The 24,495-nt window shown below is 40.6% G+C and overlaps 1 protein-coding gene across 2 annotated transcripts in view; it reads left to right on the top strand.

Annotated features, from left to right (window-relative positions):
* DIP2C (disco interacting protein 2 homolog C) overlaps positions 1 to 24,495 on the top strand; it is a gene marked incomplete at both ends in the record, with an annotated part of 341,031 nt that overhangs the window by 216,682 nt on the left and 99,854 nt on the right. For both annotated transcript variants that reach the window (XM_084253747.1, XM_084253748.1), the window contains 5 exons: positions 1,886 to 2,011; positions 5,268 to 5,477; positions 15,992 to 16,126; positions 17,534 to 17,653; positions 18,823 to 19,020. In XM_084253747.1, coding sequence (XP_084109873.1) covers positions 1,886 to 2,011; positions 5,268 to 5,477; positions 15,992 to 16,126; positions 17,534 to 17,653; positions 18,823 to 19,020 — 789 coding nt within the window. The remainder of the gene's footprint in view (positions 1 to 1,885; positions 2,012 to 5,267; positions 5,478 to 15,991; positions 16,127 to 17,533; positions 17,654 to 18,822; positions 19,021 to 24,495) is intronic.

A 24,495-nucleotide genomic window follows, 5' to 3' on the forward strand; every position in this document is an offset into this window, starting at 1 on the left:
CAGCTGGCCTGAGATGGCTTGAGGGGAGGGTAAAGGTTATAAGATTTGAAAAATGAATGAGGTCAGTTGCTGTGCAGACAAAACCTTGTCCCAACTCCTTGATGAGCAGATGGATTTGGAGTACACTTGGTTGCCCAGGTCCTCTGTGCAGGTCATTCCCTGTTGAGGCTTCTCCTGCTGGCCTGCCCCAGGGTCACCAGGACCAGATGCCCATATCTGTACACATAGGCCACACACTCCCATCCTAGGGTTTGTCACATCCTGCTCTGCTATCAGATTGCCAGTCTGGCCATATCCCTAAACAGACTATAAGTTCCGTGAAAGGAGGTACATAATAGGAGCTCAATTAATTACTATCGAATGAGTGAGCACAGTTGCCAGACCAGGCCCCTGCTGGGCAACTCCCCTCACTCCCCACATCCCACATCCTGTAAGAATGAATTTTCCTAGAAACTTGCAAGGGGAGCTCGGACTGAAGCAGCAAGGGTATGAAAACTATGGGGCTGGCCATGACTCTGCTGCCTCTTCCTGCCCCATCTCTGACCAAAGGCAGTGGTCCTCTGACATATATTTCCTACCATTCCACCTCTGCCTCCTCATGCCTTGCTGCCACTCTGTCTTCACCATCTGTGCACAGTGCCCCCCACCCCCACCTCTGCTCCCTTGTGCATCTTTTACTAGTGAATTAAAAAGTACACCCACCAAAGTCACACTGGTGGAACGGAGCATGGATGGCCCCTGACAGAGCGGACAGAGTTGCAGTGGCAACAGTCAGAACCCAAGAAGGCTCATCCCTATTCCACCTTTCAACACGATGTTGTTTTCTCGTCTTTGTTTTCTCTCTCAGACTTAGAAGTTCTTTAATCATGAGCAGGATCCAAAAAGACCTGACAGTAGGGTGCAAGGGTTTGCGGGACCCGTGATAGGCCTTGCCTACCTGGAGGCCTTCATGATAGACTCATTCCATCCCCCTATTTCCTCACCCTTCTTGGGCCCTATGGGGACTATGAATACAGACAGAGTGGTCCTGGCACCCAACTTACTATTCCCCAGTGTTTCTCTCTCAGACGTAGATTGTTTACCTATAAAACCTTCACCCAGGTGGCGCAGCGGGTTGAGCGCAGCACTGTGAAGCTGTTTGCAGCATCCGCAGTGCTGGTTCGATTCCCGGCCAGCCAGGGAGATTCCCACACGGCATGGCAGACCTCTCCTGTCTTGCCCGTTGCTCCCCTCAGCAGTGTATTTTGGTCTTTCTGCCTGTTCTGCTCCCTGATCTGTCTCTGGTGGATTCTCTCACCCTCCTGTGCCTGTGGCCTGTACCCCAGTGCTTGTATAAATAAATGCTTGTATAAATAAATAAATCTTTAAAAAAAAAACCCTCACCTGGTGAGACCCCCCCCTTGTTATACAGTGGGTTAATACACTCAAAAGACATAGCACAGTGACTGGCCCTTAACTGATGCTGGATAAGATATAGCTAATATCATTGCTACTGACCTGTAAGGTTTGTCTACCTCCCTTAACAGAATATTGAAACAAATTGAGGCTTGAAAATGTGACATAGGAAGAAATATCAGAAGATTGAGGTCCATTCATCTTTAGAAAAGAAAAATCACATGGCAATTGATAGCCAATATTTGGTTATACAGATTTTCTGGTAATAAAATGAGTAATTAAAAATCTGTAAAAGAATTTGAATGTCTTTTTACTGGTGCTTTTAAACTAGCAGATTTAAACTCCTTTCTCTTCCTTTCCTTACCCACCCATTTGTGACAGTTTCTGCAGGAAGATCAGCGATTTCACAGAACCAAAGAGAATGGAGAAAAAGCATGGGCTTTCAGGATATCCTTGAACAATGGGGTAATTGAGCTGCTTCTTGTTTCAGATGTCCACACAGAAGCTGTTCAGGCAGCGCTTGCTAAACACAAAGAGAGGAAGATGGCAGTGCCCATGCCCTCCAAACGCAGGTCCTTGGTTGTACAGACCTCGATGGATGCCTACACACCCCCAGGTGAGCAGCAGACCCACTGTATACTCCGTCAAGTGATGAGCATCCCTTAGAGTGAATCCACTATAGTCGAGCACTTGTAGTCTTTCTAGCTTTCAAAATAATGGTGCTGTCATTCAGATTTTGTGACCCATAAGTCCAGAAACAGTCTGTATACTCCAAATTGATCTTGGAAGGAAATGTAACATTATTACATATATATCTGTGTAAATATGTATTTTCAGCTTTTCATCAAGACCCATAAATATAATAGACTTTTAGAGTCTTATAACTTTTTTTTCCATTTAATTCTTCATCTAACAAAACAGAAGAGTTTGTCCCACCACAGTTCTGACTGACTTTCCTTCTGCATACACTTCGTTATATACATATTCCCAGGTCTTTAAAATGTAAATATGTTGTAATGTTATCCTCAAAAGAATTGAAAGATACAGGCAGTTACCTAAATTCAGGGTCACCCAACTTTGCCTTTAAAGTATAGGTATTATTCTGTTCTCTGTGGGATATCAGGTATCTGTGACAGCTACTTACTGCCATTGTACAGAAATTGCTCCAGAGATACATCGCTGAGCAGGCTTGGCTGTGTGCCAATAAGACTTTATTTACAAAATTAGGCATGGGGCCCATTTGGTCCATTCTCCTGCAATCCCTGATCTAAATATTTGAAAGAGATATCTGATCCTATTTCTGGTAGATGATACTGTTTTTATTTAATCTTCACTTTTATATAACTAAGTTCTCTACTTCCTCTGACCAAATAATTTTAATCTGTATTCACAATCTTCAAACCAAAGTGAAACACAAAGTTAAATTATCTGATAGCAATTAGAAACAGGAACAGCTGAACCTAATTCACTTGATGTTTTTCCTATGACTTTGGTGCCAACATACTTCATGTTGTAACTTCTCTCTCTTCTTTGCAGTCTAAATTTCCTTCCACACAACTTCTAATAGTGTTAAAGGCCACTGTTTTTGTTCACAGGAGAAACTTAAGGTGCAATAGGAATAGTTTAATGCATACAACACTTTCTGGAGTATTTTGAAATTCTTGAGTTTGTAAGTGGTGGGGGTAATGGGAGAGCACACTTCAAATTAGAGAGGGTCAATCAGGGATACATGGAATGTTCCTTTAAAAGTGAAAGCTGGGCCTCCCTGGTGGCACAGGGGTTAAAGTCTCAGGGCTATACAGCCACTGCGGCAAGATTTCGGTCCCTGGCCAGGAAGCTAACCCACATGGCGCAGCAGACCTCTACTGTCTCATCTGCTGGTCCCCTCAGCAGTGTATTTCAGTAGATCTACCTGTTCTGCTCCCCACTCTCTCTGTTGAATCCTCTCACTCCCTGCACCTCTGGCCCAGACCCCAGTTTTTATATGCATAAATAAATAAAAGAAATCTTTAAATAAATAAACAAGTAAATAAAAGTGAAAATAAATAAAAGTGAAAGCCCTGGATATTATAAGACAAAATTTAAGGTATATCGCTGTGTGTGGGGTTTTTTTTTGTTTGTTTGTAGATAATCCAACAAAGTTTCTTCATCTGAAGAATATAATATTCTAGTAAAAAAGGAAAAAAGGAAGTCATTTTTGCTTATTTGCTTGCTTATTCTTTTTCCTTATTTATACTGAGCCAGAAAACACGACTGGGAACTGTTTAAAAGTTAACATAGTTAATATACTTAATACTATTCAAGTTATGGTTACAATTTGCCAAACTTTATGATGTGATGAAAACTTTAGTTCTATGCATTGTATATCAAATAGAATACAAGTATTTTTGACCAAATCTTTACAACTATGCAGTATTCAAAGAGATGAACACTTCACTGGGCCACTTTCTGTGAACAATTTTGATTTTAAAATGAAACAATGTGATTATTTGTGTATTTGCCTTTTCACATGTTTTACATTTTTAGAAATGTCTTTATAGCATACATGATGAGGCCAAAACTTCAGAAGTCCAAATGTCTTTGAAAATACAAAAAATGGAAGATTTCACATTGTCTGTAGTTTGCCACAATAAAAAAGATTTAAAGTCTTAAATCCAGCTACATAAAATGTGTGGATTGTGTGTGTGTGTGTGTGTGTGTGTGTATGAGTGAGTGTATGATTCTGTCTATAGGTTTAAAATTCTTTTAAAAGACAGGGAAGGGACAATGAATTTGTTAGGCTCCTAATATTACTGTTGCTTTTCTAACAAGTTTCCAACAAACTTAAAAAAATTTCCACACAGCCTGGGTCATTTACAATGATAATAAAATAATAGTGTAAGTATTTTTTGCAATCATTGGTACTTGTTATGTTTTTTAAAAGACCCCATGTCTTGATTAAAAACTATCATTACTTTCCTCCTCATTAAATGTCCCAGAACTCTCACATTATTTTTTCCTTCTTGGCATCTCATGTAACTGCTCATCTATCAGTAGGATACTAAATGTCATTCTTTCATTGGTGCTTAAATAACAAGTCCACCAGTAATTTATTCTTGAATTATTGAAATGTCATTAAATAATCTATGTTTCTAATGATTTTAATGAAAACATTGTACATGCTTTTTCTGAACCCAAGATATATTAATATAAACATTTTCACCGAAAAGTAAATCAACTAAACAATGAAAATCACATAAGACAAGAGTGATGTCAAAATACATACATTTAGTTTGGTCATATACAACATGGTGGAGTTTTGTTGTCTTCCCCATGGGAGAAGGCCCATGGTTGACAGTGTCCATTGGTGGAGAAGGCTGTGTGGGGGTATGGGTGGGGGGAGAAGAGGTGTCTCTTTCTTCACCATTTTCACCAGAGATTGAACCTTTGGAGAGGTCCTTGTTTATCTTGCATTCACACTGAATTTAAAAATACATTATGGCTCAGAGAAACACTTAAGGAATAGATAAGGCTGCAGACAATCGTGCTTTGAAATGCATTTCAACATTTCTTAGAAAATGCTGCCCTTCACCTTCTCAAATGGCATATTCACACAAACATTTTCTTTGTTCACAAACTGTTGAGTGGAGGAAAATGATGACTATGTCTTAGTCCAAGATTGTAATGTCAAAGTAAACTTTTGGTAGTATGTTTATTTAAGGTACTTTGAATGAAAAATTCATTTTGCTGAATTGTAGAGGTATAACTTTTCAAGGCTGTTCAAAGCAGAAGTTGTAGGAGGGTCAGTGTGTGGGGCAGAGGGTCCATGGAGAGACATGAGATAGTTGTGCAACTTGGCTGTGATGCACAGTGAGTCCCCTCTCTTCACACAGATACCTCCTCTGGTTCAGAAGATGAAGGCTCAGTGCAGGGGGACTCTCAGGGGACCCCCACCTCCAGCCAGGGCAGCATCAACATGGAGCACTGGATCAGCCAGGCCATCCATGGTTCCACGACCTCCACAACCTCCTCTTCCTCCACCCAGAGCGGGGGCAGCGGCGCCGCCCACAGGCTGGCCGACGTCATGGCCCAGACGCACATAGGTGAGTACCTGTTTTCTGGAACATGGGGTTTTACTATTTCACACCATTCCGGATATCTCCTACAGCTAGAATTTCAGGAGCTTTCTGTTCATAAAAGGATGTATTCTTGATCTTCAGGGAAACTTGCAGCCATCGTTGTTTACATGTTTTCTTCTCATGCTGAAATATGCTCCTGAATGAAATATTAATACTGCTGACAAATAAGATGGGGGATTTTAAAGTGGGTTTACCATTACTTTAGGAATCATTTTAAGAAATCTGCAGGACTTTAATTGCTATTTCTTTTTATTGTTCTCTGCCATAGGCATTTAGATTTCTTGAGTGTTCATGTTATTTTGTATGTAGATTCTAAAATGAATGAGAGCCTCCATCTTAAAAAAAAGCATGAAGTTAGGAAGTATTACTCAAGATGTTTGAAAATAATGTTAAAAAAAGAGATTAAGAATTAATAAAGAAAAAAGAGCATGCATTGGGTGAGCAGTGTGGCTGAATGAATGTGGGTAAATAAATTGACACTTTTCTGTCTCCTCTTGGGCCTGCCATTCATGGCAGGAAATGAGCCCCCCGTGGTGTGGTGCACCCTCCACATCTGTTCTGATCCATCTTCAGCCATTCAAGTAACTCTGAGGTGTAGGGTCTCACCACTCCCAAAGACTCCTCACTGCACTGAAGAGACAAACAAGCACAAGACAGCTTCCTGGTCGCACCAGACCTCATATCTGAAAAAGTCCAAGTCTAGAAAACATATAAATGTAATGAATGTATTAAACACTCCATGAACATCTTGCACTCCCAAAGTGCTTATTTTTAGATCATTAACTACTTGACAGTTAAAGGAATGTCAAACTGATATCTTAGGACTTAGCCCAACTTACTCACCAGCTTTTCAGTATCAGAAACAACACCATGGTGGGCTTGCAGGACCTGGATTAGGAGAGCTGTGTCCAGTGTGAGTAAAAGGGGAACATAGAAAAACTCTACAAATTGTTTAATACTCAGATGCAAGTGGCATAAAATTTCAGATCAGTACATTTTCAGTGACATGTACTTTGGCTAATGTGTTCTGATAACCTCTATTTGAAATCAGTGTAAGTTAAAAATTAAACAGTAATGTGTGACCATTAGATATTTTTAGATAATAAAGTTTTTGTGTATTTTGGAACCTGAAATAGTGGTTGAGGTTCTGTCAGCAAGCTTTATCTGGCACCAGAACGGACGGATTGGACTTGGAATTCCTTCTACCACTGCCATTCTCCCCAGCATGGCAAATGGGTGTATTCTGATAAGTTCACTTTTAAGGAAGGATTAGAAACTTATCAGGAGAAACACATAATGTGGAACAAATTAAGCATTGCATTTGGACCTTCCTTTGTGATTTTACACTTAGAATACTAAAGGAAATTATAGCATGGAGAATTAAATTTACCCAGACTATAGAAGTTTGCATTACTCATGTACATCAAGTCTCAATGTAACCTAAATATAGCTTTTGAGAATGTGACATTTCAGTAATTTCTAATTTGGCACAAGATAAATTCCTAGAGTATCTGGGAATTGTGGGGGAAACTTTTAAAGAAATAAGTGGAAAAATAATGAAACCTTGATGAAAAAGGGAGAATGAAAATATTAATACTTTATTCCTGTAGCAAAGCAAAAGAGATAAAAAGTCAGAAATGGCAGTATTTGACCTTTCTGTTAAGATCATCAACAGCCTGCAAAAAAGAAAATAGTGTGAGTGTGTTACAAGGAATTGAGGATAAAGTAAACCACTAGTTGTGTTGCTAATCCCAGGGGCAAGGTACTTGGGTAGACTCTACTGTCACTTGGTTAGCCCATGGGGGAGGAAAGCTCCTAAAAGCTTGAAGAGTCTTATCTCACACAAAGTGGCTGTTGTACTTTGTCACTGTTGCAGCAAGAGCGGGAGTGTTATGGGTACTCATGATGGCAGCCAGAGGCGCCTCATACATGGCCCCATAGTGAGGCCAGCTTGGCGTGCAGTGCAGTCCCGTCCCGATGGTGGTTGCCTTTTCTGTGCTTCTTGCTTGCTGTCTTATCTGCATGTTATACTGTTATTTTTACTCTTAAGACACCAGTACTGAACTTCCAATTCCCCGTTCTGAGGATGCTAAGGACTGGGTGCACATTTGCAAAGCAAGGAGATGAGAAACCCTCCTTCCCTGTTACTGTGGCTCTTTGCCCCTCAGGTTGGATAGATGAAATATTACTTTCTCAAAGGCCATCCTCCAAGTGATATCTAGAATGCTTCTTGAGGATTATCAGAAAATGTGTATTGCTAATAAATTAGATAGTAATTGTTCTCACCACAAGAAAGAAATGATAATTATGTGACGGGGATGGAGGTGTTTGCCAATGCCACATTAGTAATCATATTGCAATATATAAAAATTTAAAATTCACACAAGGTAACATGTTAATTATATCTCAATACAAATAAATTTTCAAAAGGAACCTCTGTGTACTTAACATTCTTAAGACAAATAGAAAAGAAAGGATTAATATCTCTGAAATACTTTAGCAGCATCAAAAGTTAGGAGCATGACTTAGAATAAACAGCAGGATGCTTTTTCCACTCCTAGGTATTTACCCAAAGGACACACATTCATTCAAAAGGGCACCTGCACCCCTATGTTTATAGCAGCACTATTTACAATGGATAAGCTATGGAAACAGCCCAAATGCCCAGAAATAGATGCTGGATCAAGTGGATGTGGTACATATACACAATGGAATATTACTCAGCAATCAAAAAAGATAAACTCATGCCATTCACAGCAACATGGATGGAGCTGGAAAGGATCATGCTCAGCGAAATAAGCCAGAAAGAAAAAGAACAATACCAGATGTTCTCACTCATAGCAGGAATTTAGAAAACCTAAATAAGGGACCAGGAAAAAGACTAATTATGATAAAGTAAAGATCAAAATCAACAACCAACTATAAACCAGAGGCACACTATGGGGGTGGGGGTTGGAGGAATTACAGTCAAAATAAAGGGGGTGGAAATTGTACGGGGACTATAACCAAGATGAAAATGCATATATTGTGCAAACATGAAAAATGATGTAAAAAATATATAAAATTAAAAAAAAACTTTAGAAGGTTTGTTATAAAAAACATTGATAGTAAAATACTATAGGAATTATTTACCTACATGGAAATGAACAAATTGAAGAGAAACTATTAATACATTTCTAGACTAACAAATAAGAACAAAGTAGAATAGATAACATTGTTATACATCTGGAATGAAATTTTGTATATTCAGAAAATTATAGAGACCCCTGCATGAAATATTCTCTTATTTTTGTAGCTACAAAAATATTGATCAGGTCTCTGTCATTGTTTGTTAACCCACATCATCATATATGGATTCCACCAGTGTGCATTGCAGTGCATTTTCATTAACCAGATGTTCATAGAAATAATTGCCATTCCTGGAGTGTTTTAGAATTCACTGACATTAATGCCACTTTTGGTGTCTGCTGTTTATGTAAGCAAGCAATTTCTCATCAGATTTCTTACATCATCCTGCTAAGAAGTTAAGAAGTCACAAGGCAGTCAAATGTGCCACTTAAGTGTTGCACAATTCCCCTGAAGTCTGGCAATTGCACATTTATTTGAGTCTAGAATCCAGTTTCTAGGGAATTTTTTCAGAGAACTTGAATAGCTGTTGTGATAAATTATAAATTATTCTATTTATGCCTAATTATCCAAAGTATTAGATAATTCTTTTGTAATCTCTCTATTGATACTTTAAACACATTTACAAATAATAATAATATATCAAACACTCATCAAGGACATGATGTTGGCAAAGTCTGACACTTGGAGCCAGGATCTCCCTGCAATGCCCACCTCCTGGATGGGTTATCCTTACAGCTAGAATTTCATAATTCTACAGTAGAGTCCGCAGATTCTCCTGTAACGGGCTAGAGAGTATATATTTCAGGCTATTTTTGGTCTCTGGTGCAACTGTTTAGCTTTGCTAACTGTTTGGCTCTGTTTAGCTCTGCTAAACAGTTTGTCTAATACAAAAGCAACCTTAGATGTTCGAACACAAGTGGTATGGCTGTGTGCCAATAAATCTTTTATTTATAAAACAGGTAGCATGGCCAAACCCATGTTTTAGAGTTTTAAGTCACGCAGTTGAAAAACCCAGTAGGAAAAAAAAACAATTTTGTATTATATAACAGCAGGTAGAATTGAGATTCTTCTATCAGTTACTTATTTCTTGTGGCTTATGTGGGTAATATAGTACTAAAAGAAACCTTGACTTGAGAGATGGGCCTCTCATCAGCTGACATGACTGGGAATTTTTAGTCAAATCCTAATGCTGGCTTCTAATCCTGCATCATCATGTGTAGTTGGTAATGAAACCGAGGGCCGCAGAAATGCATTCATTGAAATTGTGTGAATGTCACCACAAATCTGCCTACAGTCTCTCTACATTCACACCAGCCTTGCCTACTCCCACAGTTTTAACGGCTGCCTGCTTTCTGTGACTCACAGGTTGCATTTCCTACCCAGAAACCCTTCACCAGTCACATTTCAAGATGCTTCCCACATTGGCGTCACCCTGTACCCTGAGATTGGCTCATCTGCTGGGGCCCTCCTTCCCTGGTTCTAGTTCTACACCGTCCTTATTTCCCACATACTGTCAAAGTTTGCCTGCTGGGATCCAGCCTCCCTGTGTGTTTTGTAGGTTTTCTTCCTCTCAGGACCTGGACCCAGGTTTCTCTCTCCTGTCTGAACTGACCCCTCCAATCCCTCCTGTCCCTTCCATGCACTGCCCTGTCAATGTAGTTAAATTCCAGGTCTGCTCCTATCTCTCCCAAAAGACACTTTGGCTTTTTTACTCTCAAAACTGATTTTATTTGTTTGAATTTTATACTTTAAATAAAAGTACTGATTTTTGGATGCAGGAGTCTCCTACCCCTTCATCTAGCATATACTCTGTCCTGCAGGAAAGACTCATCAGCCTGCTTGCTCACACCTTAGTAGATACTAGAGAAATGCATCCATTTAGAGTGTCTGATATTTTCCTGTATATAAATGGACTTTACTCAGTGTAGTAACAGTCATTTGCACCTTTATGTACAAGAGTTCACAGATTACTTCTTAGTCTGCTTGAAAGAGAAGGCTCCCACACTCGGGAGAAACTGCAGAGAGAACCTGGGTCTTGAGAGCAGCACCTGCTGGTGGCGGCCATTGCAGGTGTCTGCAGTGAGGGGCTGAACGGGGGACAACTTTCCTGTTCTGCGGTTGAAAAGACCAGGGCATAGAAGAGTCAGTTGGCTGCCCCAGAACACCCTGCTGCAGAGTATCAGGAACCCCACTGACATCCTCTCCTCTGTGTCTGATCCACCCTGGCCCTGCTCCTCACAGACAGCCCTCTTCTCTGTACAAGAGCACAATTAAACTTTGCATAAACAACAAAGATGCCAACATCCTTGTCACAGCCCCACAGACTCTCTAGTCTATGTGGGATTCATGATAATTAGAGCTTTTTGTCATGCATATAGAAATCAAGAAGATTATCCAAACTTAAAGATTCCTGTTCTGAAAATAGAAAGTACTTCTTAAGATTTGTCTGACAGTCTACCACAGTTTATGGAATTTTTAGGGCATACTACAGGAGGGAGATGGTTCCAAACCTGAGAAGCTATAAAATCTCCTCACGTCAACCCTGACTCTTAGAATTGTGGCTGAGAGAAATGTTTGGATAAGGAGCCAACAAACACTTTTCTAACTATCTCTTAATTTAGCCTGTAGATAATTTGCCTGTGACTTTGTTTTTTTTTTTCCCCCTTTATCATTCTTTTTTTTTTTTTTGCCTGTGACTTTGAAAAGGAACTATGAATCTCTATTATTAGTATTACTCACATACTCAGGAAAGGTTCATCTGCAGCAGAAGACAGGTAAACTGAGTATACAGCTCTGTCCCTGAGAGATTATTCAAGTAAGAAGATCACTCCTCCCTTATATTGTCATGTATCATTTATGGTTGAGACACTAATTGCAAATTTCCTGTGAGGTGCTTTTTTCCTATAAGAAGCAGATTTCCCCTTTTTCTTCTCTTCATTCAGAAGTTGCTTGGGAACTGTAAAATAATTAAGATGATTAAAAGTGGGGCCAGCCACCAGCAACCCCTTGGGATTCCTCATCATAAATAGAATTCAAGGTGGCTTCCTTTCAGCTGCTGCTAGAACCAGAGGCATTTACTCTAATTGTCAAGTGTTTATTAACTTATTTGTCCTTTGAACTACTCCTCAAACATTTGCTGAGCACAAATGTTGTAAGAGGGTAGCAGGCAAGTCCAGCATCTGAGCAGCACACCGAGTGGCCCTCTGCACGAGCAGATGATTAGGAAGGAGTTAGGCCAAGGAATCAGGGAACCCAGTGGAGCCCTGACATGGTCATGACCTGAAACATCTGTGCAAACATGGGGGATGGTGTTGGCAGGAGTAACAAACTAAAACCCAGGAGTGGGATTCAAGGGGTGAGATGGAGCCCCCCAGTACTCATCGGCTGAAACAGCTTGCAGATACTCTATTGAAAGATGCTGGATACACATCCTCCTGCTTCCTCCAGTGTGAGTCCTGATTTCAGATTTCTTCAGGAACCCTGACAGAACCCTGACAGCTGCTGAGAGTAAAAATGATTTAGGGTGGAGGAGACAACCCCCACCCAGGGGGCAACAACTGTAAAGTTGTCTCAGTGACTCTGGGGTGACACTTGAAGGTGGCTGGAAGGATGACCCCCATTTTTTGTTGATTTTAAAAGTATTAGGAAACTGATTTAGAGAGCAGTGGGCTGTCTTGCTTAGAATATGCACCCCACTTTGCTGATTCTTGGTCTTCAGTGTGCCCCTGACCTGTGTGACTTCCCTGACCTGCTGCCTGGTGCTGGTGAACTTTTTTTGGATCTTTGAACCTCCACCTTCCACCTCACTTACATCTTTCCCCCAACAAGTATTTCTTCAGCATATATTGCATACAGAATCCTCCTCAGAAGAGATATAACTTGTTAAGTATTCGGAGTCCTGATCTCTAGAAAAATAAAGTAGGACACAGCGCATCACTCCAGTGGCATAACTTTCTCTGGCTTCCTAACAGAAGCCAGCTGCTGGGTTTATGATCCTGCAGTGAAGCCATATGGATGAATGGGGAGGGGGAGGGGCACATACATAAATTTGGAAAGCACTTTGAAGTCACCCAGCTGTCATCATTCCTATTTTTTAATCACCAGCTGTATCGGAATCATTATTTTTTCCAACTTCAAAGTGGAAGTGCTGCAATGTTCCTGCTCCTACCACGAACTCTGACTGGCTCTCACCAATGATGACTTAACCAGTCCACCGAATGAGGTTGAAATGCAAGCAACTCACATTAAACTGCTTTGTTTTTAAGGGGCTCATAGGGAAATTTGCTCAGTGTGCCTTAGCATCTATTGTATTTTCATTTGAAATAAGAGGCCCCAATGAGTGTACTGCATAGCAATGGAGAATGAGATCATTTGAAACCTGAAATAAAATCTATTTGTCAAAAGCACAGATGGGGGTGATGCAGATGGTGCGTGCAGCATCTGAAACATCGAAGGGGGACAGAATCAGTGATTCTGCTCTTCCTTCTTGCCCTTCACCATTGTGTCCAAAGAGACTGACCTGTCTGCCTCCCTCTCGTGGACACTCCTGGACTCAGAGCAAAGAAGTTGCCCTTAAGACTCTGTCTTAGGGGCCTCTCCGGTGGCACAGCAGGTTGAGCACAGTGCTGTGAAGCTGTCCACAGCCTCTGCAGCTCAGGTTTGATTCCCAGCCGACCAGGGAGATACCCACATGGTGCGGCAGACCTCTCCTATTTCACCCACTGCAGCCCTCAGCAGTGTTTTCAGTCGTCTGCCTGTTCTGGTCCCTGCTCTCTTTAGTGAATTCTCTCACCCTCCCGTGTCTCTGGCCTATACTCCAGTTCTTGTATAAATAAATAAATCTTTAAAAAAAAAAAAAAAAGACTCTGTTTTAGGAGCTTGGCAGTCATAACAAAGCACCACAGCAGAAGTCTGTCACCTTGCCCCCCCCCCCTTCCCATCATAGAGGCTGGAGTCCTAGATGCAGGTGTCTGCCGGGCTGGTTTCTCCTGAGGTCTCTCTCCTTGGTGCATAGACAGACATCTCCTCCCCATGTCTTCCCATGGGCTTCCTCTGTGTCTGTACCCTAATCTCTTCTTCTGAGGACAGCGGTCACTTGGAATTAGGGCCTGATGGCCAGGACAGTCATCACTTGGAATTAAGGCCTAATGACCTCCATTTAACTCAGTCATGTTAAAGACCACATCTCCAGTACAGTCACATTCTGAAGTTCTGGCACCCAGGACTTCAGCATATGAGTTTTGTCAGAACACAGCTCAACCATAACAGGGAGATAAGCGGGGGTCTAGACTCTACTAAAAGGTGTGTGTTTAGGGCGCTGATGCCCTAGATCTCTGCCTAGGCTTAGACCCTAGCAGTGGCTGCTTGCTGCCTGTGCTCTGCACAGCACACAGCATCTGGGCTCTCTTCCCTCAGCTAAGGTCGTGTGTGGGTTACAACAGTGCTTGAGTGCTTATGTCTACTTCACTCTTTTAAGCCCACTGTAGCCTCACAAGATGAGCCCTGTTGTTGTTGTCTCCTCTGTACAGAAAGCCAACTGAAGCACAGAAGCTACATTGCTGGTCCCCAGGGATAGCTGTGAGCAGGGCCTAGGACCAAGTCAACCCGACAGCCTGATATCCCCTGAGTTCAGCCCCATGCATATCCCCGCACACCTGCTGGGTCAGTGTGCCTGGTCAGTGTCCGAGGTGTTCCAGGCATGTTAGGATACTTGGCCACCCTAGATGCTACTTTTGAAACTTACCTAGGAATACTAACCCTTCCCCTGCAGCACCCTCTCTTCCTGTAGTATGTCCTGGTGTATACAAGCTCCCTTCTACATTCAGTCCATCCTCACTGTTGGCAGATTCCATACTTTCAGATCCACCTACTTGCTACAATTATTTTTAAATCTCAAATCAGTACCAAAATGAGTACTGTAGTCATGGGCAAGTGACTAAATTTTGAGTCTCTTAACAGGTAGGTTCCCAGCTGATGCCAAATATGGTGACTCTGCCTTCTTGTTGAGCTCAGACTATAAGTAGTCTCCATCACATAATCTATTTGGTGCCCCATTGTTCCCCATCCTTATACTTTTTGTTGGTGATCTCACTGTTTCAAGTGTCCCCATGTGTGGTGCTGATGTGGACAGCACCCAATGCCTGCTCCCTCCCACAGCCCAAGTGACATGCTTCTGACAGATGGAACTACAGGAGGCCAGGGACCTTCACAGTATCCAGTAGGTTAAGTGAGTCAAAATTAATGGTGTGATATCCATTATTAGAGCATATATAAAGTGCCATTGATAGTCTCACTTCGCATACTCTCCTTAATGCCCATTTTAATAAATACAAATTGTGCTTTCCCCACTTAACCATTTAAGCACTCAACTTTGTTGCTAGTAACGGTTGCCCACCTCACTGTGCATGACACACATCAGAGAGTAAGCAGGTGGCTTTTGAATGACTCTTCCATATTACTCATGTCAAAACTAATTATAGGGCCTCCCTGGTGGCCAGCGGTTGAGCCCTGGGCTGCGAAGCTACCTGCAGCCTCTGCAGCGCCAGTTCGATCCCCGGCTGCCAGCAAGGGTCCCACATGGCTCACAAACCTCTCCTGCCATGCCCGCTGCTCCTCTCAGCAGTGTATTTTATCAGTCTGTCTGATCTGCTCCCTGCTCTGGCTCTGGTGAATTCTCTCTCACCCTCCCGCACTTCTGAGTGTACCCAGTGCTTGTATAAATAAATAAATAAATCTTTAAAAAAGAAACCAACAAGAAGAAAAAAAAAAACAAATTATAAAATAGCTAATAGTTCTTGAATGCTCATCCTCTATCAAGAAATGTCCTAAGAATGTTATATATGATAAATCATTTAATCTATGCAACTACTCTACAAGAAATTAGCCATTGCCATTCCTACCTGATGGATGAGAAAACTGAGGCACAGAAAGGGTAAGACATGTTCCCAAGATCTTGAGCAATTTGCAGAACTGGCATTCAAACCTCAGGCTCTCTGCCTCCAAAGCTTGAGTTCTTCCCTGTCTGGATAATGACAGGCCAAGAAAGACTTTTCCTTAATGAATAAACATGTAACTGTCTCTTTTTCTCCTTTGACTGCTTGAAAAGATTGTTTTAGTTAAAATGCTATATGACTCGTTGATAGGGCTACTGTTGTGATATTCTGTCTGAAGTTTTACCTAACTTTGTTCCATTATGAGCAGTACACATTACCATAAAGGTCCTCTTTGTGCTGAGATTTTGTTGTAGCCTCTTGCAAGGGTGTGGTATTGCTGGAGGCCATACTGCTTACTTGGTCTTCAGAACAACTCTGCCATGATAATCAGAAAGCTCGCGATTTGCTTCTTCACAGAAAATCACTCCGCACCTCCTGATGTAACCACTTACACCTCAGAACACTCAATACAAGTAGAAAGGCCCCAAGGCTCTACAACGTCGCGGACGGCACCAAAGTATGGCAATGCTGAGCTCATGGAAACGGGAGACGGTGAGACTCACAGAGTTTTCCTCTTTTTCAAATTCTGGTCTCTACTACCTTGCCTTTTGGTGCCCGTGATTGGATGTGCTTTTCTTAGATACACAGTCAGTTCATTAAATTTATTGTCAGGTTCTCCATGAACCTCCCATGGAAAGCATCAGACTCTTAAGAAATGCAGATCACCTCCAAGTTGGCCAGGAGTTATTCCTTGTAGGGGAAAATGTCACTTTTGTAGGAATTTAGCTGTGAGGAAAAACAGAAATGTCTTAAGATTCTGATGTTTTTGCTAGTGAAGAACGAAGTCATTTCAGCAACGAGGAAATGACTGTGCTTGTGTTCCAATTATGAACAGTTATTTAAAAGGGCAAGATGAAATTAATGTAAAAGGAAGGGCAAGATGAAGTTAATGTAAAAGGAAGAAAATAATTATCAAAGATGGGCTAGAATGGTGATTTAGAGATATATTTGGAGGAAAAATAAAGTGATTAGATAAAACCCAATATAGGGTTTCTCTTTTATTCCTCACATCTTAAGTCTTAATGTGTTCTGAAGACAGTGGCTGTTTATGTTACCCAATCTGGAGATGCAGACGTGAACTTTATGCTTTTTTTCTTTCTACTTTCCCGAAGTCTCAGTGCTTCCAGCGTCATGAAAGTAGGAATAAAACCTGGTAATGAAATCAAATGCTATATTCCTGGAGGATGGCCGCAGTGGTCTTGGCAGGCCATCCATCCCACTGTGCTTGCCTCCTGGGATACTGTGTGGTTTTGGGGGTCAGGAGGAAGGCCTGGTCCAGTTTCTAGGGACTGCTCACCTCTTCATCACACTCAGAGCCCAGAATGACTCAGGCTTGTGAGCTCTCTATTAATATGTTTGAAATCAGTCATTTGCCAACATGATTGGTTTCCCTGGAGCACTTTGAGTTTCAATTTTGCTTTAGTTTTCTGCAGAATTCATTATCAAATTGGTCATTGCTGCTGTTCTTGTCAACATTTTAATGGCTTTGAAGTTCATCTTTCTCCAGTAAATTCTGAGTCATAACTGTGTAGTCCAGTGTTTATCAGCCTATGATGACCTCTCTTGTCAGAAAGATGGGGACACTTAAGAGGCTAGTGCTTCTGAGCCACACCCAGACCAAAGGCATCAGAAGGTCTAGCCTCATGATTGTCACTGTGCTGCCTCTTTGTCCTCCCTTAGTTTTTGTTCGGGGTCACCACACTGTGAGTGTGCACCTAGCAGAACATTTTCACTAGGCATATCCCATAGGTGACCCTTCAAGGACACTGGATCTCCCATAGCATAAGCCTGCCTCTCCCAGCCCTTGGAAGGGGCAGTGAGCTTCGATTTCCGACGTGGTTGCATTCAGGCTCCAGCATGCCTGAAAGTCAGCTCATTTGCTCCACGGTTGTGTTTCAGGCGTGCCTGTGAGTAGCCGGGTATCAGCAAAGATCCAACAGCTTGTCAACACCCTCAAACGACCCAAGAGGCCGCCTTTGCGGGAATTCTTTGTTGATGATTTTGAAGAATTATTAGAAGGTAAGGGAGCTCTCTCCCACACTGTTTGTTCTAGTGCTCCTATCATCCCATAAACGATGCTATTTTTCTACCAACGCTACTTCACTTTTTAAGAGCAATCATTTAGGCAGTCACAAGAAGACAGGAATCTAGATAGGGTGCTGCAGGCTCCCGATTATTCCCCCAACTATCCTTCCCAACTGTACCCCACACTGAGCACTGGCACAGTTGCATGGAAACCCAAACCGGTTGTCACCTCAGCAGAACGCAGTGTTGTCCCCTGAGTCAGGATCTTGGTGAGGCTCCAGAAGGATACAGAAATGCAAGTATATGATAGAAAACTCACAGCAGCCCAGTTCTCCCTGGATAAGCTTTTAAAGGAGACTGCAGAGAGCCTACAGCAGGCTGCCTCCTGCCTGGCTTTACAAGTTCAGGAGCCAATGTCTCAACCTCTGAATGCTCAGAAGCCTTTTAACACAAACCACTTAAAGTTGGAACAAAATACTACTTACTGTGTCAAAATCAAACTGCTTGTTTCCTCATTCTTTATAACACAAGTAAGACATAGAGAATTTTCTGGCCAGCAGGTGGAAATTCTCTATCATAAGCTGAGAAAGAAATCATTTCCAGAAATGAGAGAAATAATCTTGTTTTCTTGCCAATTTAAAGAGTTGGGCAGGTTATATTTTATATGAGGTATTTATTTTTCTTTTACTCAAGAAAATATGCTCTTTGGTCATTATTCCTAGTAATTGCAGCAGATTTGAACTTACATGTCAATATTTAAGAGCATAAAAGTTTAGTGAGATTTGAGCTTTTGGAGTCCAGAATTACTAGTATATGTTAATAATTGATATTTTAAACATAGGTATTGCAACCCTACATATTATAAAATACGTAGTTTACTTGCTGTCAGTTTGTAAATGCACTCAGGTCTCCTAAAGTTCCTCATCCCAATATTGCTTTGGGAATTATAGAAATTGAGCACTTCATTTATGACCATTGAGGCTTAGTTGTAGTTCATAGCTCTGATTCTATAAAAGAATGAATACATGTTTCCGGCTCACTAGTAAAGTTATACCTTTATTAGTTATACTCCTAGCTTGTTTCAAAAGAATAAAAAACGAATTGTGCTAACGTGCATATATTTTTCTTGAAAACCTTTTGTATTCAAATGTGCTTATTATTAGTTCAACAACCAGATCCCAATCAGCCAAAGCCAGAGGGAGCCCAGATGTTGGCGATGCGTGGGGAGCAGCTGGGTGTGGTTACGAATTGGCCCCCATCCTTAGAAGCCGCATTACAGCGATGGGGAACCATCTCACCAAAGGCCCCTTGCTTGACCACAATGGACACAAATGGGAAACCACTATATATCCTCACTTACGGTAATTCTGGATGACTTATTCACCTATCTTTGCTTATTCCTAGACACAACTGACTCTTTAAGGGTAATTGATTTATTTTTGGACTTCCTTATGTTTCCATGGAAATAAATGAAATTTGAAAGGAAATATTTTAGAAAAATAACTTGTTTAGATTATAAAAATCATTGTGTTTTAATGTGTTTTGAGGATCATCTAAAAATGGATGCAAAAAAGTTCACCGATCATAGCTTGAAGTAGGTTTTGGTTTTTACCTCTTGGAATGGTTGTGTGATATTGTTGAAACTAATACTTTCAAGAAAGATTGGTAGTTAAGGAATGTATACCTAAACTATGATATATATCACTCAGGATTTAAAAAAATCTCTTTCTAAAGTGTCTTTTTTTTTAAGAAGTAAGAGAAAAAAGACTTTTCATAAATCTTTAACACAATTAACATAGTCTGCAAACTTATGGAAATAACTAACTGTACCAGAGAGATTCCTTTCTCTACTCCACGCTTGGGGGCTATGAGAAAGCAGGCTGTCAGATTATTTTCAGACTGTACTGCCACTTTACAAAGAAGCCAGCTTCTTAATAAGAGCAAGACCAAAATGGCTCATGTTAGGTCTGCTTGTGTGAGCGTAGATGACTTTTTTTTTTTTTGAAACTTTTAATCTTATTATTATGAAAATAAAACTCTATTGCAGGGAGGAAAGAAATCAATTTCTACATTACCAGTTGAGGTCTAGAACAGTGCAGATTCCACCCTTGGCAGGCAGGACCCATGGCTCACAGAGCCACACCATCCTCTGTGCATCTGTGAACACAGGTGGCCCTGTCTTGCAAGCTTGGTTCTCAGCTTCCCTGGTTTGTGTCTTTGTTGGGCAATTCTAAGTGCATAAAGGGTATCTCATCCATGATGAGGCATGAGCTTCTTTTTTTTTTAAATAATGTTCTTGGCAGTAGGTTTTATTCACTTAAAAGAAAGACTTCTGTGTGACTTTCATCTCTTGCCAGTTCTGCAGTGGAGCTGTATTCATATTTGCAGCTGATTCTGCCAGACCCACATGCAGGGGTTTCTGATGACACACGTATGCAGGCCCAGGGAGCATTCGTTAAGATGTGTGAGGCATTTACTATGCCCTGGGTCAGAGCAGGGCCGTGTGAAATCAAGCCTGAGTGAGGGCAGTCTAAGGGACTGAGGACCTAGACTGGAGGCCTAACCCACTTCTTCTGAAGGTACAGAGGACTTTGCCTTCTTGCAAGGTTCTGGAGAATCTGAGGCATAAGATACAGAACAAGTGAGTCCTTACTTAATGCTGTCAGTAGGTTCTTGGAAACCACGACTTTCAGCCAGTAGAATGAAGGAAGGTCCTTGAATAACACTGGTCCAGTGTTGAGTAGGAATTGTTTTTCTTATCACTGTTAGGACAAAACTTTATCATTCAAGGACCTGCTATATGAAAATTTTGAATGAATATGTCTACACTGAGTTATCTCAAGTCCTGTTTTTAAGTCATCTATATTGTGGTATATTTGGTGTATGTCTATATCTGACATATATTATGGATCAATCTTGGTTTTTTACTTGTCAAAGGAAAATAAGAAAGCAGTACATTTCTAAACGTGAGATAATAATTTATCGGGACAGAAAATGAAAGTGTTGACTAATACAATGAAAACCATAGACAAGTGCTTTTTATGCAGAAACAATAAAATCATTTAATGATTGGGTGTTACTGAGAAGCGGCAAAGGGAAGGAAGTTGAATAAGTGACTTGGTATAATCTAAGAACCAAACTAAAACTGTAGTACTTTCAACTATCTAGCTTCCTGCAAGGCCCCAGGGTAGAATTCCCAGTTGAGAAATTTAGGATCTTTAATAGATGGCCAGTGAACTTGTGAACAAGCTTATAAAAAGTTTTATAATTATATTTTCCATTTACCAATATAAATAAAACATACTAAAGAAATCCCATGGCATTTCATAATCTTATGTTAGTAAAAGTAAATCATGCTAAGCAACCATTTCCTTTTATCATGCTCATTTAGGAGAAACTTTTCTGTCTCTTCCTCCTTTCTCTCCTCCCTGGCCCTAGGGAAATGTCTGCAAATCAATTTTGCTTTGTTCCAGTGTCCTTTTCTACCAAGCAAATGCTGGGTTGTTTTTTTTCTTTCTCCTTTTTCCTCCTCCTCCTCTTTTTTTTTTTTGTTTAGATGCTTGAGCTAGAAAAGCATCGGAGAATCTTTCTACCCCATGTTTTTTGTGTTGATGATATTTCTTTTTTTTTTTTTTAATTGATGAAGTACCATTATTTTACATTCTTGTTAATGCTTTGAAGTATAGGATTTCTCCCTCTAGGTGTGCCCAGGGAAGGACCCCCAGCCTCCTCCTCAATGCTACATGTTCTGTCCGCTTGCTCATTCCTTACTCACATACAAGTGAAATTAAAATTACTATATAATAAAAAAGTGTTTGCATCATTTCTACATCTCCTTTGTACATTGTTCCAGAACCACTGTTTCTAATGTAAATCAGCAATTTCTCCTTTCTTTTTGAAAAAACATCAAGTATACTTCTAGAATGTTATCAAAAGTGTGTTTTACCCTTTTCAAACTCTCTCTTATAAGCTAATTTTGTATGAATTTATGATTTCAACATTAATATTCCAGACTGAGCATGAAGTTGGAAATTTAACAAAATATAATGGTGCTAATTGTTTGATTGTGATTGATTTGTTAATTTACAACACATTGACTTTTTCAGTTACAACAATTTGATTTAATTGTTTATTCATCTATATAATTCCCCAGTATTGTTCACATTAAGGAAATCTGGAGGCACAAATATTTGTGTTTTCCCTAAGGAAATGTGTTTTCCCAGAGGGAAAAAGCATCATTTCTGCATTATTTCTAATGGGCTAATGAACTACTTTTAGGAGAAAAATATAATCTCTAAGTAAGATACTAAGTAATTGTAAGGTAGCCAGTCTTGAGGACGATGGTATTGGGAAGCTAGAGATGGAGGAGGGAGCATGAATAAAATTTCATGCCTAATAATGATCTTGATGCTCTACAAGTATGTGAAAATGCTTTCTGTGATTTTTGTGCTTCTGGTAGCCAGAATGTCCTAGAATCTAGAGACATTTGGGCAAAGCATTTGCCCAGATCACTGAAGCTGCGATACACTGAAAAATTCTTTGGTTGCTAAACAGTAATCACAAAATTTGGGTTGCTGAAAAATCTAATGTGAAATAAAAAAAAATCCCTTAGTTTTTTTTTTCATTCAAAATACATTGTAAACAAAAAACTATATATTTTTCAACACTTTTAATTTCACTTTTACTTTTAAGATAGGAAAAAAATTAAAAGTGATTGCATTTATGTGAAAGAGTTAAAAATACTCTCAATTTTATTGTACTGTTGTTGCACTGGTATAACTTCAAACAACTTGAGCTCTGAAAATGCTTAGAAGCTAAGGTTTTAAAACATCTTTGTGTTCAAGAACTCAGAATAGATTTAAAGTCATTTTCATTTAGTCACAGACTGTTTCCTGTCACCTGGATAATGCTGAAGAATTGTACTAGGATGAAAGCAGAGATTTGAAATCTGCAAGTTCTTCAAAGCTGAACATTATAAAGAATGTTTTCTTGAAGTAACATTGGATGATGACATGATATAGGTTTCAGGTGCACAGTGTTATGCTTCAGCATCTGTACATAGTACATCACGATCACCACCTAAAGCCTAGTTTCCATCTGAAGCTGGTCACTTCTTCTGAAGTTTTTTTTTTTTCTTTAATTCTTTTTCTTTCCCTGCTTTGTGGTCATTTTTATAATGTTTATAACTTTAAAATAATTAAAAATACTAGAGAAACCAAACAAAAGGTCAAGAAAAAGACAAAACTTGCAAGCTGACCATAGAGTAGCAAGAGAGAGGGTAGAGGGGGTAAAAACAGGGGAGGGAAGAGCCCAAGGGAATAGGGTGATAGTGCACCTGTGACATGGAGTTGGAGAACTATGAGGACTACATATGAGGGGAGAAACCAATTACTGTACAAATATGAACAGTGATCTAGGAAAATGTTTTAAAAATTAAAAAAATAAAGACTGTAAAACTAAATGAAAATAAATAACTTCAAGAAAGGAAGGTTTTGGAAAGGAATTTCCGAAACTCCCACAAGTCTGAAATTAGAAAATTTAAAGTTGAAAAACTTAGGACTTAAAAGGACCTCCCTGGTGGCGCAGGGCTTAAAGACACAGCACTATCAAGCTATCGGCAGCCAGTGCAACATGAGATCAAACCCCGGCCAGAGAGCTAATCCACATGGCACAGCAGACCTCTGCTGTCTCGCCACTGCTCCCCTCAGCAGTGTATTTCAGTCAGTCTGCCTGTTCTGTTCCCTACTCTGTCTCTGATGAATCCTCTCATTCCCACACCTCTGGCCTACACTCTAGTTCTTGTATGCATAACTAAATAAGTCTTTAAAAAAAAAATTAGGACTTAGCAGAGAGAGGTCTCCAGCCCTGTGAAGACCACCTCTGCAGTGCTTATATTCTTTTTTTTTATGCCTACAAGAGCTGGGGTACAGACCAGAGGGGCGGGGGGCGAGGGAGGGTGAGAGGATTCACCAGAGACAGTGGGGAACAACATAACAGGCAGACTGGCGGAAATACACTGCTGAGGGGAGCAGTGGGAGAGACAGGAGAGGTTTGCTGCACCATGTGGGTAGTTCCCTGGCCAGCTGGGGGATAGAACTCGTGCTGCAGAGGCTTCAGACAGCTTCATAGGTTGCATCTTAACCCCTTGCATCACCAGGGAGGCCCACTGATGTTCTTCAGAGTCACATGAAACAGGACCCCCAAAAAAAGGAAAGTTGTGTCGTTTTGCACAACCTAAGATGGTGATGTGCTTATCACAGTAACCCCACTGTACTCACTCCCTGAAAGTGTCTGAGATGACCTTTGAGATCATCTCTGGCTTTGCTGGAGGTCTCTTGCTCGGTGTCCAGGCATCCTTGATTATGTAAGTCAGAGCTGCTGGCTTTTATATCCCACCTTGATGCCAAGACACAGAGTAAGTTGAAGGCTGAAGATGAAAAGTGCTTTGGGTAAATTTCATCTCCTGAGAGGATTTCTTAAGACCACTCCCCAGTTCTTACAGACTGTAAAATACTGACAAATGAGTGATAGCCTGTGAAAGGGGCCCCCTCATCAGAAATAATCAGAACTCAGGCTAACATTTGAGTTTTCTTTTTTTTTCTCCTCAGGGTTTGTTTTAAAAAGTCTCTCCTCCTCTGCTTTTACTTGATTTCCGTTTCCTTCTCACTCCGCTGACCCATTTCCTGGGTCCTCCATTCGTTCTTACCGTGATCTGGTCACATTAAGAGCAGGTGGATACAGGTGCCAGGCTTTCACTGGGGAGTCATAATCTACAATTTGACATGCACATCCAGCCATAACTGAAAATTCATGTGTCCAATTACTTGTATCTTTAT

Source organism: Talpa europaea (genome assembly GCF_964194135.1).
Source record: "Talpa europaea genome assembly, chromosome: 14".
Taxonomy (NCBI): domain Eukaryota; kingdom Metazoa; phylum Chordata; class Mammalia; order Eulipotyphla; family Talpidae; genus Talpa; species Talpa europaea.